A 19,438-nucleotide genomic window follows, 5' to 3' on the forward strand; every position below is an offset into this window, starting at 1 on the left:
TTTATTATAACTTTAGCCAGTTACTCTAACTTACATAGATTCGTTCGAAGGAACTTTGGGCTGGATTTTGTCAGGATGGTGCTGTCTCTGATGATGGGTAAACCTGCCCTTGGCCATTTGCAGGGGCCCCAGCTGGATTTTAGACCCATTGTGCTTCTAATCAGCTGCCACTGGGACACTATAAGGGATGATAACCTGCTTTTAACACCTGCCAGCCAGTCAAAGGGCCTGAGGCTTCAGTCTCAACAGCACCACTAGTGGTCACTGCTGAACTGCACCCAGCTGAGAGAAACAGGAATGTTCGCTTCCCTTAAAACGAGGTTAGTATAGTTGGAGGTTTCCAGGGTCTGTCAGGCAACACCCAGCAAGGGGGAGAGGAATGGTTGTTGACAGTAGGGGTGGTAGTTATTGTGGGGGCTGGCACTGCCAGCAGGAGTCTACTCTGTGAGCTATAGAATGCTTGATTAGGAGGACCTCCACACTGAGCCCACGTGGAGAACATTAGGGCTTACCCGATCTCCAAAGCGCCAATGATCCACCAGCCACTGGTAAAATGCGAGCACCAGGAAGAAGTACCTAATTGGGTTCTAGTGACACGTTTATCATCTGGTGGAAGGCTGCACTTCAAATTCTCAACCGCTGGCAAAATGCCATAGCAGTGGAAAGATGATAAGCAGTCCACCCTTCTTTGCCAATTTAGGTTCCCCACCACTCAGCCCATCCCTGAAGATTTGGTATTAAAAAAACCAGTCCAATTTTTGAATTTGAGTATACTACTACCTCACCGTATAACACTTTTATACCGCAAGAGATTTAATAATGCATTATTTACCTCATGTGAGGAGAGTATAGAATTGTTTGGGCTTGACTGATTGCAAATGTCGTCATCAATTTTCTCTTTTATATTTTCCAGTTGCATTCCTATTCTAAATATTTGTCCTTCAATTTCCCTACAGAGAGAAAAGGTTATTACTTTTCAACTCAATTTTCTACTTGTCAACTGAAAAATATGAACTTTGAGCAATGGTACATTTCTCAACTTCTGGGATCAAGTGCCAACATCAAGCATAATCCGACACATACAAAACAGTTAACTGCAAAGGGAAACGCTCTACTCTGTTCTAACAATATGCTTCATTCCCTCAGTACGTGTAATGCATTTCCCATCAGTCGTTTTTTTGGCCTTAATTTTGCATTGCACAATTCTTATATCTATTAGGTTCCAGATCATGACTTTCATGTGAGATCCATCAAAGATGTCAAAATATAGTACCAGACCAAGTTAGAGTCCTAAGCTAGCCACGTGGACTCCCATCGACTATGGCAAGGTCTGCAAGACATAACAAGCTACAAGATGAAGGCATGTAGAATCGCCGGCACAAATGCACCTCTCCCCAATGAGCTCAATGCATTCTATGCCTGTTTTGAGCAAGAGGTCAGCGAGAGCACTTCTTCCATCCAGGAAGCCTTAGCCAGTATCAGTAATCAGAGTCCGAGGTCCCCATCGCAAACTTCTGATTACTCCAAAGTCAACCCACGGAAAATGACTAGCTCGGATGAGGTACCTGGACAAGCAGTCAGATCCTGTGTGGGCTAGCTGATGGAGGTATTTGCAGACATTTTTAACCTCTCATTACACTAATATGAGGACCCTATCTGCTTCAAGAAGACGACCATCATCCCTGAACCAAAGAAAAGCAAGGCAGTGTGCCTTAATGACGATCACCCAGTGGCTCTGACCTCCATCATAAGTTCTTTGAAAGGTTAGTCATGGCACAAATGAATCCTGGACTCCCAAATTGCCTGGATCCACTACAGTTCACCTATCTGTGCAACAGGTCCACAGCAGACACCATCTCCCTTGCCTTATATTCAACACTGGAACACTTGGATAACAAAGACACTTATGTTAGATTCCTATTTATTGACTACTGCTCAGCCTAAAACACCATTATTCCTACGAAACTTATCTCCAAACTCCATGGCCTAGGGCATGGCTCCTCTCTCTATGACTGGATCCTAGACTTCTTTATACAGAGACTGCAATCAGTAAGGATAAACAACACCTCCTCCATGATCATACTCAACACCTGTGCCCCACAAGGTTGTGTCCTCAGCCCCTTAGTATATTCCTTATATACCTATGACTGTGTGGCCAAATTCCCCTATAACTTGATTTTCAAGTTTGCTGATGACATCACCCTAGTGGATCGGTTCTCAAACAATGAGACGGAGTACAGGAAAGAACTAGAGAATTTGGTGAACTGGTGCAATGACAATAATCTCTCCCTCAATGTCAGCAAAACAAAAGAGATAGTCATTGACTTCAGGAAACATAGTGGAGAATGTACCAGTCTACATCAATGGGGATGAAGTGGAAATAGTCGAGAGCTTCAAGTTCCTAGGTGTCCAGATCACCAACAACCTGTCCTGGTCTCTCCACGCTGATGCTATGGTTACAAAAGTCCAGCAGCACCTCTACTTTCTCAAATTTGGCACGTCCACTATGACTCTCACCAACTTTTACAGATACACCATGGAAAGTATTCTTTCTGGTTGTATCACAGCTTGGTATAGCTCCTGCTCTGTCCAATACTGCAAGAAACTACAAAGAGTTGTGAACAAAGCCAAGTCCATCATGCAAACCAGCCTCCCATCTATTGACTCTGTCTACACTTCCCACTCCCTCAGCAAAGCAGCCAGCATAATCAAGGACTACACTCAGGCCAGACATTCTCTCTTCCACCTTCTTCCATCGGGGAAAAGAAACAAAAGTCTGAGGTAAAGAACAGCTTCGTCCCTGATGCCATCAGACTTTTGAATGGGCCTACCTCATATTACACCATAGCTATGACTGTAAAACTACATTCTGCACCCTCTCCTTTCCTTCACCATATACAGCATGCTTTGGCTGTATAGCATGCAGGAAACAATACTTTTCACTGTATATTAATACATGTGGCAATAATAAATCAAAATAAATCATATAGAAACTTTATAAGCAGAGAGACTTTCAGCAGTATCAGAATTGTCTGGATTTGGACCCATTGGCTTGATTTTACAGCCTCCATGTTTTCATCAGCAGCTTGGCACATAAAATATGTAGGATGGCCAATCCACCGCCAACTCATTCCCCATAGCGGTGGGGTATATGAAGTATAACCTTCCACACAGATGTTAAATGTGTTACGAGAGCCCCATAATACGGCGTTGGGGGGTGGGGGGGATGTAGCACCTCCCCCTCCCCCACAAGATGCTAACCCCATTTCTTCCACTCCAAGTGGCCTCCAAAACTTGTCTACCAATCCTCCCTTAGATGTTGGATCCTTTTCTGCCCTATAAGCATGCAAGTTCCCTGGATCAGGGCACCATTGACAATCTCTGTGGATTTCCTAGTAGTTCCAAAAGCACCCACTACTTAGTTCTAGTGCTGCTGGAACTGCTGGAGCTGCCAGTCAATCAAACTGGCTGGCAGCTCTCAAGGTGGGGGGTCTTCCTTTACACTTAGGATTGGAAGTCTGGTCCTTAGCTTGTTTATGCTGCTCCCAGTGTGTTACCAGTACGTACGTGACAAGCTTTTTAAAGGTTGGTCTATTTGGGACACATTTTTCTTCTGGGAGGTGGTGAACAATACACTCCTCTACTCCTAAATACTTGGGTATGTAGTGAGAACAAAACCGCCTAATGACAGATATGGAGGGGGAAGAACAAAGGTACGTTACATTGATTCCTGAGATGAAAGGGCTATCCTACGAGGAGAGCTCGAGTAGAATGGGTCTATACTTTTAAGAATATAGAAGAATGAAGTGATCGTATACATATCAAATTCTTGTCAGGCTTGCTTAGCTGGCCGGAGATTTTAGAATTAAGGGATAAGGATGGCTAGACTGAGATGACCAGAAATATCTTCACAGTGACTTTTTAGAGAGCCACAGCTACTCAGCCAGGTAGCATATTCAAAACAATCGATAGATTTTTGGGCACTAATGGAATCAAAGGTTAAGGCGATAGAACAGAGAAGTGGAACTAATATAGAAGATCAATGATGATTTTATTGAATGGCAGAGCAGGCCTGAGGGGCAGTATAGCCTACTCTGAGGCAGACTTAGACTTTGGGGGCCTTGTGCTCTGCCTCCATGCTGGAGCCCCTGGTGATGTCATGCCCCAGCCCAAAGTGACCTGGTTTCTTTGCCTTCCTCAGCCCTGGTCTTGGAGTCATCACCCCACTGCTCCCCAAAAACCACACTGGCATCTACTAACCTTGAGAACCATGCATGCCCCTAGCTGGCTACTTGGCTGCTGCTGGCTTTATCTGGCTTGCCCTGGTTGATGCTGCTGGCCTGGCCACTGCTTTTTTCTTGATTGATTGCCTGCCCTCCTTAACCCTGACCTTGGGTATGTAGTGAGAACAAAACCGCCTAATGACAGATATGGAGGGGGAAGAACAAAGGTATGTTACATTGATTCCTGAGATGAAAGGGCTATCCTACGAGGAGAGCTTGAGTAGAATGGGTCTATACTTTTAGGAATATAGAAGAATGAAGTGATCGTATACATATCAAATTCTTGTCAGGCTTGCTTAGCTGTTCCACTCGACAGCCATTGGCCAGCACCTTTTCCTCAGTCCTCACAAGTGTGCACGCACCCCAATGTAAGGTCAGCAAACTCACTATTGCATCAGGCTGCCTGCCTGAATGTCGGAACGCTGCTGCTTTACTAATGGAAAAAAATTCAACAAATTCAGACCAGGTAGTCAAGAGATCTGTCCAAACTGCTCTCAAGTCACCACCACCTCTTGACTGGAGAGAGCACTTTCCCGCTCTAAGTAATCAGATCCTGATGTTGTTCTCAGTTGCCTGCTGATACAAGCCTATCTGTAAATTCAGAGCTACCAAGCTTCAATTGGTGCTCCCACTGACATCTCCCAGCTTGCCCTCCCCTTTGGCCGGGGCTCCTCACTGCAGCACTGTGTGTTTCATTCTAAGTCTGCCTCTGCTTACTCTTGTTCCTATTTCTTATGTTCTTCAGCCACAAATCATCCTGACTTCGAAACATATTGTTGTTCCTTCATTGTCACTGGGTCTTAACGTTTGAACTCCCTACTTTCACCATACTCATTCAAAACAACTCATTCATAACATTTGCAATTATATTGAAATACCATCATAATCATTTAGCCCATTAAAAGTGTAAATGTGACTCTTGTTACAAATATCAAATCCCATTTTATTAACTCTGACCTATCTGGGTCAAACTCCCCAGCAGTAATATTTTTGTCCAGGTAACAGCGTTGTTGTAGACTGCGGTGCTCGTCTTTATTTGCAATGTAACTCCTTTCTAGTTTGTCTTGGCCATCTCGCAGCTTCTTAAATTCCTGGGTGAAAATTCACAATTAAAAATTGCATTTATGATACTGAATACATTTCATTTCCATTTGCCAGTTATGTAACATATTTAGATTATAACTAAGATTGAAAAATGTGCTTTCCCACCCTCACATCCACCAATTGTAATAGTGTATCACTGTTGGGAATATTGTGGTCTCTAACTCAGATCTTGCAGCTCTTTATTTTCCTTTGGTATGCTAGCAGATTAAAATAATACTGCATGTATATTAGCAGACGTTTAGTACTGTTTAGTCCATGTGCTTTGGTATGCACTGCTAAGAATAAACGTATTTTAAACTAGAGAATTCACCATTAAATTTGAAGTAACAATAGTATATTTATAACTGAATTGTACTTGTTATATTAAATTTTATGTCATACATATTTATATTCATCTAATATTGTAAAGTATAGTTTGTGTAGATATTGGGCCTGATTTTAACTCTGTGTAAGTGGATAGTGTTTGAATGAGTTAAAATCTTGCCCATCAGTTCTGATATTTTGCATAGGATGAAAATATTAAGGTTGGAATTTTCCCAAAAAATGAAGTGTCATAACAGCAAGAATAACAGAGCAATCTCTCAGGTGTGCCCTGCACTGCAATCATCCCACACTCAGTCGCTTTTTCAGAGAGTGGTGAGTTGCGTGTAGTACTGGGGAGGTGGGGGGGAGCTAAACACACCAATGAGCCTGGCTTCAGAGCACCCCGTCTCACAATGCACTGGGAGACCCCGTCCCCCCACGGACATTGGGACCCAAATTGGTGGCATTTCCCCAACCTAACCCTGACATGAGTCACCAGATTTGGGGCTCTTCTGATGGGTCCCCCTGCCTGATCCTGACAAGCCCCACCATCATGATCCCGATATGCCCATCCCATTATGACCACCTTCTTAATCCACCCAGAATGACCCCCATACATAGCCCCCATTCAATTCAGCCCTCACTCAGGCCCCACCCCATGGCACTGCCCCGGCACACTGTCATTGCCCAACTGACACTGTCAGATTGCCTGGTGGCCATTGCCCAACCATGCTGCAACCACCTGGGGGCTTCAGCAGCCTCCATGCCACTAGTGTAGACCAGTAGTGATTCTCATCAGTTTCACACTGCACCTGAAGGCCAGAAGCTCCCATGTGCTAGTTGAATGGGCTATGCGCATTTTAATGCTATTTTAAATCTGTTAATTGATCTCATGCCCTTTCTGGGTGCAATCAGGTTTGCGCCATTGTAAGGGGACTAGAACGGTTGCAAACTCGCACCGGATGGAAGCCGATTTTTAGTTCCACACATTATTTTCCAGGATCGGCACCATCTGCTCATGGTGGGAAAATTGCCCTCCAAGTATTTTTAAATTACTTTATTTCAATAAGCAAGTTTTGGCAAAGAGTTTTTATGTTGTGGCTACCAAAGTACATATTATTGCTGTGTAAACTGGGACATGTTGTCAAAATCTTTCATCTTCCATTCATCAGGACGAACACAAGAATGTCAAATTTCAGTCACAATTTATACTACAGGAGAAAAAGCTGCTGATATTTTGGCAAGTCGACTCTAATTGGCCGGGGAGTTGCCATGGAGAATGCAACAAGGAATTACCAGTGCTCCAAGCTCCCAGGCAATTCAATAACAGCACAAGACTCGACCATGTTCCTCTTTTGTTTGCAGAGAATGGGTCCCTGTATCTGAATGTATGTTGCATCAAATATGTGTGAATGAGCTGAGATGAGCTTAACTGAATATCTTAAACTGGTTATTAATGTAGCTATAAGCACGTCCAGGACTGTTCAGCAATTCCTGCCCAATCTTAGAATCATATCATGCTTATTACAAACAACCAAAGGAACTTGCTCTTTAATTTGATCAACCAATCTTTGGGATACAAGCCTATGTATCTGGCACTGTAATTAATTCATAATATTGCTCAGTTGGGTGGTGGACAGAATGGGGTTTTGGACAGAAGACAGCATCCTGCAAGTGACATATACCACTTGCAGTAGCCTGAAACAACTTGCATAACCAGTTATTCAAATCTTTGAGATACTTTGCCTTTCCAGGCAAACTGAGGTACACCGGGCACTTTTTAGTCTGAAAGTGGCAGTGTTGACCCATTTGTGAGTTTGCATGATACACAGTGAACCACAATTTCGTTAGGGAAGCCATTTGATAGCTTTGATACACTCTATTTCTGCGTCAAGCTTGCAAGTGAGCAAATAGCAAGGACCCTAGTTACAAAATTGCTGATAAAGTCAACCGTAGGGTGCATGAGGCATCAACCAGCCCATGCTTGAAAATCTAAAAATAAAACATCAATTGTTAGATGTGATTCTGAGACTGGGGAGCACTTGCTGAAAAATCTTGAACTAATAATTGTACTAACAACCAATTTAAGATTGGTCAAGCTCATAACATGGCTGATTTACATCTGCTAGAAGTGACAAACATTTATACACAGAGACCCATTCTTCCCTAACAAAAGGAATATGTTCAAGCCTTGCACCTTATTGAATTACCCTGGAGGTCGTTGAGCCTATAGTTTCATGTTGCTTACTCTATGACAATGTCTTAGCCAATTGACTTGCCATCCAATCAACACCCTTTTGGCATAGTCACAGAATAAGGAAATACTCATTTAAGACAGATTTAAGGAAGAATTTCTTCTCTCAAAGAGTGCTGAATCTCTGGAATTCTGTATCCCAGGAAGCTGTGTAGGTCAAGTTGTTGAATATTTTCAAGGCTGAGATCGAAAGTTTTTAATTCAGTAGGGGAATTAAGGGTTATGGAGATAAGGCAAGAAAGTGGACTCAGTGAGTGTTAGATCAGCCATGATCTTATTAAATAACACAACAAGGTTGATAGTTGAATGGCATCCTTCTGTTCCTATTTCTTATGGTCTCTTCTCCAATGGTATAAATTGAAATTTGGCATCCTTGCAAGACAAAAGGTTTCAGCAACATGTCTCTCTTTTCAAAAATACTGATGTTCCATAAGAGCAAGTGACTGTTTAAAATACTTCTTATTATTCAAATACTTCTATACATGTAAGCATATTGAAATGTCACTATTAAATACTTTACCAATTGCACATCTTCTACAGAGATTGATCTAGAGTTAAGACACTTCTGAAAGTCTTCAACCTACAAAAGTAACATTTTCACCACAATAAATGAATAAACCCAACAAACAACAAAGTACAATTAGTATATGTTTTGAAATGTATGTAGTAAGATATTCTTCCTCTGAAACAACAATTGATATTTTCACATTACTAATTTACTGATAGATTTGAGATGATAAAATTAATTCATGTAACTATAGTAGTTTGCCATAAAATAGTTTTGGGCCATTCCAAAATGTAGAATACCTTCCCACACACTCAATATCAGATACTTTGAAAACAGACATTTGAGTAGAGAAAGTGGATTCTGGAAAATACTCCCGATTCTTGATGTCACGCATGGGAATTTCTTACTGTATAGGAAAATACCTATAATTAACTCCAATGCAAAAAATAAGACAGAAAATGATGATGAAGAAAGCCAGCAATTTGGTAGACTATATTTTTCTTTAATGTGTTAAAATGGAAAGAATGGCACTGAAAAAAATAGACAGGTCACTATTCAAGACTCCAATCTACCATAAAGAAATAGAATTCTGCCTTATTTGCAAAGAAATGACTGAACCTATTGATATCATAAGCTTAGTATATTTTAACATTTTAGATTTGCCTTTTTCGTTAACAAGCATTGTAGATGATGTCAATAAATAAGACTTCTGGTGTTAGATACATCTGAACATACAAATTTGGAGCAGGATAGGCCCTTTTGCCCCTTGAGCCTGCTCCGTTATTCAATAAAGTCACGGCTGATCTGATTGTAACCTCCACTCCACATTCTCACTTATCCCCGATAATCTTTCATCCACTTGCTTCCAGGAATCTATATACCTTTGCTGTAAAAATAGTCAAAGACTCTACTCCACTGTCTTTTGAAGAAGAGAATTCCAAAGACTCATGACCCTTAGAGAAAAAAAAGAGCAAGCTCTTATTTTTAAATATTGTCTGCTAGTTTAAGATTCTCCCACAAGAGGAAACATCCTCTCCACCTCTACTCTGTCAAGACCACTCAGGATCTTAAATGCTTCAATCAAGTCATCTCTTACACTTCTAAACTTCTCCAGATACAAGCCTAACCTATCCAACCTTTCATCATTAGATAAACTGTCCATTCCTGATATTAGTAAACCTTCTCTGAACTGCTTCTAATGCATTTGTATATTCCCTTAAATAAGGAGACCATTACTGTACACAGTACTCCAGATCTGATCTTATCAGTGTCCTGCATAATTGAAGCATATCCTCCCTAATCAACTCCCCTCACAATAAATGATAACGTGCTATTAGTTTTCCTAATTACTTGCTGAACCTGCATCCTAGCCTTTTGTGATTCATGCATGAGAATACCAAGATCCCTCTGAATCTCAGTGCTCTGCAATCTCTCACTATTCAGAATAATATACTTATTTTTTATTATTCTTGCCAAAATGAACAAGTTCACATTTGCCCACAAAACACTCCATTTTCCAGATCTTTGCCTATTCACTTGATCTATGTCGTATGCTCCTTACATCCTCTTTGCAATTTACTTTCCCACCTATCTTTGTGTCATCAGCAAATATAACTAAATTCAGTCTCTTCACCCAAGTCATTTATATCATTTGAAAAAATGTTGAGGGTCCAGCACTGATTGTTCTGGCACACCACTTGTTACATCCTGCCAACCAGAAAAAGACTCAGTTATGGATATTCTCTGTTTCCTGTTAGCTAGCCAATTTTCAATTCATGTCAATAAGTTATCCCCTATACCATGAGTTTTTATTTTCCGTTATAACCTTTGGTGTGGCACCTTACCAAATACCTTCTGGAAATTTAAATGCAGTATATTGTGATGCAGTATATTGTACCTTTAAGAAACTTTTTTAAAAAATCATGTTCTCTGCAGTTTTTGTTGTCATTATTGCCAGGCTGGCTACTAGAAATCATTTTGTTGCTCCTTCAATGGCTTAAATGGGGTTTTGTTTATTTTTACTCTGGGAACTTTTATGACCTTGCATTACATAAGAACATAAGAAATAGGAGCAGGAGTAGGCCATCTGGCCCTTCGAGCCTGCCCCGCCATTCAATAAGATCATGGCTGATCTGTCGTGGCTCAGTTCCACTTTCCCGCCCTCTCCCCATAACCCTTAATCCCCTCTCTTATCAAAAACCCATCAACCCGCTTCTTAAAAATATTTAGCGAGGCAGCCTCCACCACTTCAACGGGCAGAGAATTCCAGAGATTCACCACCCTTTGAGTGAAGAAGTTCCTCCTCAACTCCGTTCTGAACCGCCCCCCCTTTATCTTGAGGCTGTGCCCCCTAGTCCTACTGTCTTTTTTGAGCAGGAAGAGTCTTTCCACCTCTATCCTATCCATCCCATTCATCATCTTATACGTCTCAATGAGATCTCCCCTCATTCTTCTAAACTCTAACGAGTACAAGCCTAGTTTATTCAGCCTCTCCTCATAGCTCAACCCCCTCAACTCCGGTATCAGCCTAGTAAACCTCCTCTGCACTCCCTCCAGGGCCAAAATATCCTTGCGCAGGTGCGGCGCCCAAAACTGCACACAGTACTCCAGCTGCGGCCTCACCAATGCCCTATACAGCTGCAGCAAGACCTCCCTACTTTTATATTCAATCCCCCTCGCTATGAAGGCCAGCATCCCATTCGCCTTCCTGACCACCTGCTGCACTTGCAGGCTGGGTTTTTGCGACTCATGCACAAGGACCCCGAGGTCCCTCTGCACCGTCGCCTGCTGCAGTTTTTCGCCACGTAAGTAATAGTCCTTCCTACCATTCTTCCTACCAAAGTGGACCACCTCACACTTGCCAACATTAAATTCCATTTGCCATTTCCTGGCCCATTCGCCCAGCCTATCTAGATCCTTCTGCAGACTCTCCACACCCTCCGCACAATTTGCCTTTCCCCCAATCTTGGTGTCATCAGCAAATTTCGACACCCTACACTCGGTTCCCTCCTCCAGATCATCTATATCAATGGTAAATAGCTGAGGCCCCAGCACCGACCCCTGGGGCACCCCACTAGTCACCAACCGCCAATCCGAATAGCACCCATTGACCCCCACTCTCTGCCTCCTATTTGACAACCAATCCTCTATCCACGCTAACACCCTACCCCCAACTCCATGTCCTCTGACCTTCTGCAGTAACCTCTTGTGAGGTACCTTATCAAACGCCTTCTGAAAATCCAGAAAGACCACATCCACCGGCTCTCCTCTATCCACCGCCCTAGACACATCCTCATAGAACTCCAGTAAATTTGTCAGACACGACTTCCCTTTAATGAAACCGTGTTGCGTCTGCCCTATCAAGCAATTCCCTTCAAGATGCCTCGCAATTTCCTCCTTAATGACGGATTCTAACATTTTACCTACCACAGACGTTAAACTAACCGGCCTGTAATTCCCCGCCTTTTGCCTGGCACCCTTCTTAAACAACGGCGTAACATTAGCCGTTTTCCAATCCTCCGGCACTTCCCCGGAATCCAGCGACGTCTGGAAAATAACCACCAAGGCATCCACTATCACCTCCGCCATTTCTTTCAGAACCCTCGGATGCATTCCATCCGGTCCTGGGGACTTGTCCACAATCAGCCCCTCCAGTCTGTCGCGCACCACCTCTCTAGTAACAGTAATGTCATTAAGACCCTCCAGTCTGTGAGGTTGAAGATTGATTGACAAGCCAAAGTCAGGTGGTTCTACCCAGGAAAAAAAACTAAGGATTCATTTTCAGTTTTAGTTTAGAACAGGGTGGACATCAAGCTGAAAAGAAGTGTTTTTCTCTCTCACTCTCCCTCGTTTTGGAAGTTCTGCTGTTAGCTGGAAGTAAGGATCCTGGCCTTCCTGGAGTAGAAAGTCTGTTGTTGGTGGTTAGCTTGCCTAGAGTTTCTCCCTGATATTTTGGGAAGCTGTTCTGACTTCAATGTGTTCTGGGTGTATAGCCAGAGGGCTGCTTGAAGTTACAAGACTGGGAAGTCAGAGTTTCAATTTTCCACCCAAAGATCCAATTTCCAGCATCACATGAGCATTCATATCTTCTGTGCTAAATCTGTGGCAAAAGCTTTGTTTCGTTGGAATGTTATTTAGCTACTAAGGGTTATATTTTATCATAGTTGTTTTCCTTTTCTTGTTTGTAATTGGGAAAAATTATTGCTAGTTTTCTTTCTATACATGTTAATTGTATTCTTAAATAAACTTTGTTTAATAAAAGCTCCCTAGTGGATCATTTGAATCATATCTGAAATGAAATAATTCATATCCACTCTAGCCAAATTTGAAGTGCAAAACGTATGATCCAGATAGACTTCATAAAAACATGTTGGAGTTTCTAACCTGAATTATTACAATACCCACAGCACATGTAACGCTTTCAAAGAACTCCAATAAATTGGTTATACATGGCTTGCCTTTCACAAAACAATGTTGACTCTGCCTGATAGCCTTGAATTTTTTTTAAATGTCCAACTATAACATCTTTAATAATAACTTTTAACATTTTCCCTATGACAGATGTTAAACTAAATAGCTTGTAGTTTCTTGTTTTCTGCCTCTCTTCTTTCTTGAAAGAGGAGTTACATTTGCTATTTTATAATTCAGTAGAACTTTCCCTGAATCCAGGGAGTTTTGGAAAATTAAAACCAATGCATTAACTAGCCACTTGCTTGAAGACCCTTGGATGAAGTCATCAGAACCTGGGATTTGGAGTCCACAGCTCCAACAATTTATCAACATAATTTCTCTGGTGTGAATGTAATTATTCTGAGTTCCTTGCTACTTTTCATTTCCTGATTTACAACTATTTCTGGATGTTAGTTGCATCTTCTATAGTAAAGACTGATGCAAAATAGCTGTTCACTCATCTGCCACCTCCTTATTTTCCATTGTTACTTCTGTAGACTTACTTTCTATAGGACCATTGCTCACTTTTTAAAACTTTTTTCTTGTTTAAGTATCTATAGAAAGCCTTACTTACTTTTTGTCATTACATTTAAATTATCAAAATTATCACTAACATATGTTTCATCTTGAAACAAACTAATATCTCATTTAAAGGAGCTTGTGCTGTTAATATTTGTCTCTTTTAATTTTCTTTATCAGTATGTATCAGTTCACATGCTCATGCAAAGTAATATTTCAATCCATCTACGCTGAACTTCGTTTGAAGAATTACATTCAAAGGACAACATAGATATTATTCTCACCTAACTTTGGTGTTGAATGTCTTTAAGAAAAGAATAGACTATGACCACATATATATTTCAAAGGCTATTCTACTGAATATCACAATAACAGTGACTATGGAAACCACTGTAATGAATAAACTGTAGTAACTAGAGCAACTAAAGTAACAAATACAGAAAAATCCAAAATCATTGATAAGATTTGATGGTTGAATCTACGTAAATGTGAAAATATTATGGAATCTGCAAAATCACAATTGCAAATTATTTTGGATTTTCTAGTCTGCAAAAACTTACTTGTAGAAAAATACATTAAAAAATCTTTTCTTGTAATCTGATTCCCATTGAAATTAAAGTCTGGTGTGCCACCCTACATTTCAAACAAAATGTTCACTCTGTAATCTACTGGGAACTCATTGTGTATTTTGCATTACTGATCTTCTTTTCTGGTGAATGATTGTAAATGTGTTCGAAAAATAACAAAAAACAAATGATTAAATTCAGTTTAAATTTAACCAGCCAATTTTTTTGACTTAGTTTTATAAACAACAATTGGTGTTGCTCTTTAAATATCACAAGCTGCTTAGGAATTGCAGTTTTTAGTTATTGAAATTTTTAACTTATTTTGCTCCAACACCAACCCTATTATTAGCTGTGGTAGTAAAAGTGGTGAAAATGTTCACCCATTATAGGTAAGACTCTCCTTGGAAATTTATTTCAACAACTTCCATCTACTGCTCCATCTGTTGGGTATATAGTGAAACATGTTTTTGGCTATTTTTATTTTTGGTGTTGTATGAACAGTATTGGGGAAATTAACAATTTTCTTCGGAAGAAAATGTGGGCTGAGTTTTCCCTGCCCTTCGGAGACAGGCTGGGAGGCAAGGAGCCTCATGAAAGAGTGACATACGGACATTTTCCTGCTGCTATGTCTTATTTACAGTGGTGGGAACCTCAGCAGTTTCCTATCCACTGAATGACGTTAGGACCAATTAAAGCTCACTTTCAATTCCAACGAGCTTTTTACTGGCATTTGGGAGGTGCCTCCATAAATGGAGAGACTGCCAGGTAAACCTTGGTAGCCTCCCAATTTGTTCCCAGAGCAGCCTTCCTTTGTGGTTACTCCATGGGTGTGTATGGGATGTCAGGGATGGGTATTACCTTTGGTGGGGGAACATGTCACATCCTTTCAGGGCAGTCTGTCCATCCTTTGTCCCCACCTGGCACTCAATTCTCACTTGTGGCTCCCCATAGCTGTTTGCATGCAACAGCGGCCACACCCCAGGCAACGGCCTCGACAAGCCAGCTAAACAAGGTGAGGGTAGCCGATGGGTCTCAACACTCGGTGAGACAGGGAAATGTCTATCCCAGCGTCTATCCCAGCATGTGAAGACACAGTCCGGTGGATTGAGCAGACGAGACCAATGGAATGTCCAACGGTCAAGAAGGTGGTCTCTGCAAGCGTTGTGGAACGCGAAGAGCAGGACAAGACACAGAAGACATCCTGGTCATCCACCGCACCTAGTCCCACCTCCATCCATCTTGATTCTTGTCTTGTCACTGGATCTAGATGGGAATTGGGAAGAGACAGTGAAGCTGACGCTGCGCAACTCTCCCTTACTTTAATCCAAATCAAGCGTTAGTTTCAACACCATCATCATCATCATCATGTGTCCTGTTTAACCCTTGAAGTCCCGTGGCGATGGGTGAGCAACAAAGCAGCAGGTGTGGATACACTGGGAGCTGTAGTCACGGACCTGCACGCAGGAGGCTCAGGTCTAATGGTTGTTTTCTGCTGACCGAAGCAGCAGTGGAACTGGCGTCTACCTGGGCGACTGAGCAGTCCTCTTCAGGAACGCACTGCTCATCTCTGTAGAATGAGGAAGGGGCTAGGAAAGGTGCCCTAAACATTGCCTGCTTCACTACACCCTGGCCAGTTTACTGCAGCTGGTGGGGATCCCATCTTGCAGTCGAACAAACAAAATAAAACACAAGGTGACACCGCTCATCATTGGCACTTGGAACGTGCGCACACTTTTGGACAACCCTGCAGCAGACAGACCAGAGAGAAGAACAGACTTAGTTGCCAGAGAGCTTGCAAGATACAACATTGACATTGCAGCCCTGAGTGAAACTCATCTTGCCAATGTAGGTCAGTTGACTGAAACTGGGGGGGGTTGGGGGGGGGGGGACACTTTTTTCTGGAGCGGTCATGGCAGCGATGAGCATCGTGATGCTGGAGTTGGATTCACCGTCAGGAGTCACCTTGCTGGGAAACTTGATAATCTAACCAAGGGTGTGAACGACTGGCTTATGACATTACAGCTTCCGCTACAGAACAGAAGTCAAGCCACCCTGATCAGTGCCTATGACCCCACAATGAACAACCCAGATGAGATGAAAGACAAGTTCTACGAAGAACTAGACGCCCTACTATCTGCAGTGAGCAGTACCGACAAGCTGATCTTGCTTGGTGACTTCAATGCAAGAGTAGGGTGTGACTCTGCGATCTGGTAGGGAGTCATTGGGAGGTATGGAGTAGGCAAGTGTAACAGTAAGTCTACTCTTAATGAAGATCTGTGCAGCACACAAGCTCCTCATCACCAACACAACCTTCCGTCTGCCTACCCGTTACAAGACCTCCTGGATGCGCCCCCGTGCTAAGCATTGGCATCTTATTGACTATGTCATTGTCAGGAGAAAAGACAGGCAGGATGTCAGAGTAACCAAGGCTATGTGTGGTGCTGACTGCTGGACAGATCACAGCCTCATTGTCTCCAAAATGAGGCTCCACATCAGACCCAAGAGGCAGCCACAAGGAAGCAAGGTTATGAAAAGAATCAATGCGGCCAAGCTAAAGAACACCAGCATAGTATCAGGACTCGGTAAGGACTTAGAAATCAAGATTGCTGACCTACACCTCGCAGGCAGCGCAGAGGATGACTGGGAACGCTTCAGGGATGCTATCCATACATCTGCGCTGAAGGTGCTCGGGCCCTCTACCCAGTAGAAGCATGATTGGTTCAATGAGAATGATGAGGAGATACAGGCTCTACTTGTTGAAAGGCACCGTCTTCATCAGGCCTGTCAGAACGACCCGGCTTCAGCTGCCAAGAAAAATGCTTTCACCAGCGCTTGCAGGACAGTCCAGAATAAACTGCATAAAATGCAGGATGCCTGGCTGAGCAGCAAGGCAGATGAAATACAGGGATACGCTGACAGAAGCGACTTGAAATGGTTCTATGAAGCCCTCAACACTCTTTACAGACTTCAAACTCTTGGGAGCTCCCCCCTCCTGAGTACAGATGGTACAGCTCTCATTACAGAGAAGGCTCAGATCTTGCAGAGATAGGCTGAACAATTTGAAGCCATCTTCAACCGACTGTCATCTATTAACGATGAGGCAATAGACAGGATTCCCCAGTTTGATATCAACAGCGCCATGGATGACCCACCAGTAGTAGCCAAAGTCACAAAAACCGAAGTCACGAAAGATGTCAGCCAGCTATCCAGTGGCAAAGCCCCAGGGGCAGATGCCATACCTGCAGCGATCTATAAAGCTCCTGGTCCTGTACTTATGGAGAAGCTCACCAAGCTGTTCCAGTCCTTTTGGAAGAAAGGATCTATTCCTCAGGAATTTGAAGATGCTTCCATTGTGCACCTCTACAAGAGGAAAGGCAATCAGCAAGTATGCGACAACCACCGAGGAATCTCGCTGCTCTCCATCACAGAAAAGACCCTCACAAGAGTCCTGCTAAATCGTCTGGTCACTCATCTGAAGCTGGGCCTGCTTCCAGAGTCACAGTGTGGTTTCCGCAAAGGTCATGGGACTACTGACATGATTTTTGCTGCGTGCCAACTTCAGGAGAAGTGTCAGGAGCAGAATCGCGAGCTCTACACAACCTTTGTTGACTTCGCGAAAGCCTTCGACGCTGTAAGATAACAAGGCCTGTGGAGGATCATGTCGGCTGCCCCCCCAAATTCATTCAGATGGTACACCAGTTCCATGATGGCATGATGGCCAGAGTACTGGATGGTGGAGAATCCTCTGAGGCATTCCCAGTCACCAGTGACGTCAAACAGGGCTGTGTGCTTGCACCCACACTGTTCAATATGATGTTTACTGCCATGTTGAATGATGCCTTCCAAAACAGTGTTGCTGGAATCAGCCTCAAGTACAGAGTGGATGGGAAGCTCTTCAACCTGAGCAGACTTCAAGCTATTACCAAAGTGAAGGAGACTGTCCTGAGAGATTTCCTCTTTGCCAATGACTATGCCCTGTATACTGACTCAGAGCTGGAGATGCAAGTCAGTATGGACAAATTTTCCACGGCTTGTGACAACTTTGGACTCACCATCAACATTAAAAAGACAGAAGTCATGCACCAGCCTGCTCCTCATACACCGACACAGAACCCATAATCACAATCAAAGGGCAGAAACTACAGGCAGCGGACCAGTTCACTTATCTTGGCAGCACCCTCTCCCTACTGATACAGAAGTTAACTGCAGAATAGCAAAGGCAAGTTCTGCTTTTGATAGACTGCGCTCTACAGTATGGGAACATCGAGGAATCAGCCCAGCAACAAAACTGAAGGTCTACAGCTCCATGGTACTCACTACCCCCTTGTATGCCTGTGAAACGTGGACTGTGTATCGAAGGCATGCAAGACAGCTCAATCATTTCCACATAACTTGTCTTTGCAGAGTATTACACATCCGATGGCAAGACAAAGTACCAGACACCGAATTTCTCTCTGGAGCAAGTCTACCATCAGTCCACACACTGCTGATGAGAGTGCAGACCTGGTGGGCAGGTCATGTTATCTGTATGTCAGATGAACGAATACTCAAGCAGCTCATTTTTGGGGAACTCTCTGCTGGAAGAAGCTCACATGGAGGGCAGAAGAAATGTTTCAAAGACACACTCAAGGCCTGTCGGAAGTCACTTGACATTGACACGACGACCTGGGAAACGCTGGCACAAAACTGCCCTACCTGGCACCGCCTCATCCACAATGGCTGTCAAGTTCACGAAGCAAGGTGTATTGCTGAAGCACAACTTAAGCGCGAGCTGTGCAAGCCCAGAGCCACCAGCGCAACAATTACAGTGTCTACACAAGTGTCCAATATGTGCCAGGGCATTCCGTGCCTGAACTGGCCTGATCAGGCATCTTCCGACACAACGCAACCAGCCTCAAAATGACTAATGGTGTCAAGGTCCTCACCGATGACGATGGATGAACAACAACTCCACGGCCCATGGAGGAGCCCCTTAATTGGCCACTACCGGTAAAACGACACTCAAAATGCTGTCCATTTTCTGTCCCAATGGCAAGAATTCTTACATTTTGAGGAAATCCAGCTCTGTAATACATTACCTGCAACCATATGTTGCTGCATGTGAATTCATTTTAAGAATTTTGCAATGCTGTAAATAGAATTGTTATATGTCATTAGGTTGGTGTTTAAAGCAATCTTGTAGTTTGGAAAATGCAATTCCTCAGTAGCCTCTGTAGTAAGCAACGATAGTAATCTGTCACTTTCAAATATAAGTATTGTACAGCCTTTCTATCTGTGTTTTTAAACGATCGGCATGGTGGCACAGTGTAACCACTTAATGCACTGCTGCCACACCGCGCCAGGGACCTGGGTTTGATTACAGCCTTGGATGACTGTCTGTGTGGAGTTTGCACATTCTTGCCATGTCTGCTTGGGTTTCTTCCAGGTGCTCCAGTTTCCTTTCACAGTCCAA

The 19,438-nt window shown here is 43.0% G+C and overlaps 1 protein-coding gene across 1 annotated transcript in view; it reads right to left on the minus strand.

Moving 5' to 3' along the window:
* aknad1 (AKNA domain containing 1) overlaps positions 1-19,438 on the minus strand; it is a 59,662-nt gene that overhangs the window by 23,240 nt on the left and 16,984 nt on the right. Inside the window, exons 7-9 of the mRNA XM_080196761.1 lie at positions 8,465-8,524; positions 5,241-5,374; positions 833-950 (exon numbers count right to left, since the gene is read on the minus strand). Of these exons, the coding sequence (XP_080052887.1) occupies positions 833-950; positions 5,241-5,374; positions 8,465-8,524 (312 nt within the window). The remainder of the gene's footprint in view (positions 1-832; positions 951-5,240; positions 5,375-8,464; positions 8,525-19,438) is intronic.

This window comes from Carcharhinus amblyrhynchos, chromosome 9, assembly GCF_965287045.1.
Source record: "Carcharhinus amblyrhynchos chromosome 9, sCarAmb.v2.hapA, whole genome shotgun sequence".
NCBI lineage: Eukaryota > Metazoa > Chordata > Chondrichthyes > Carcharhiniformes > Carcharhinidae > Carcharhinus > Carcharhinus amblyrhynchos.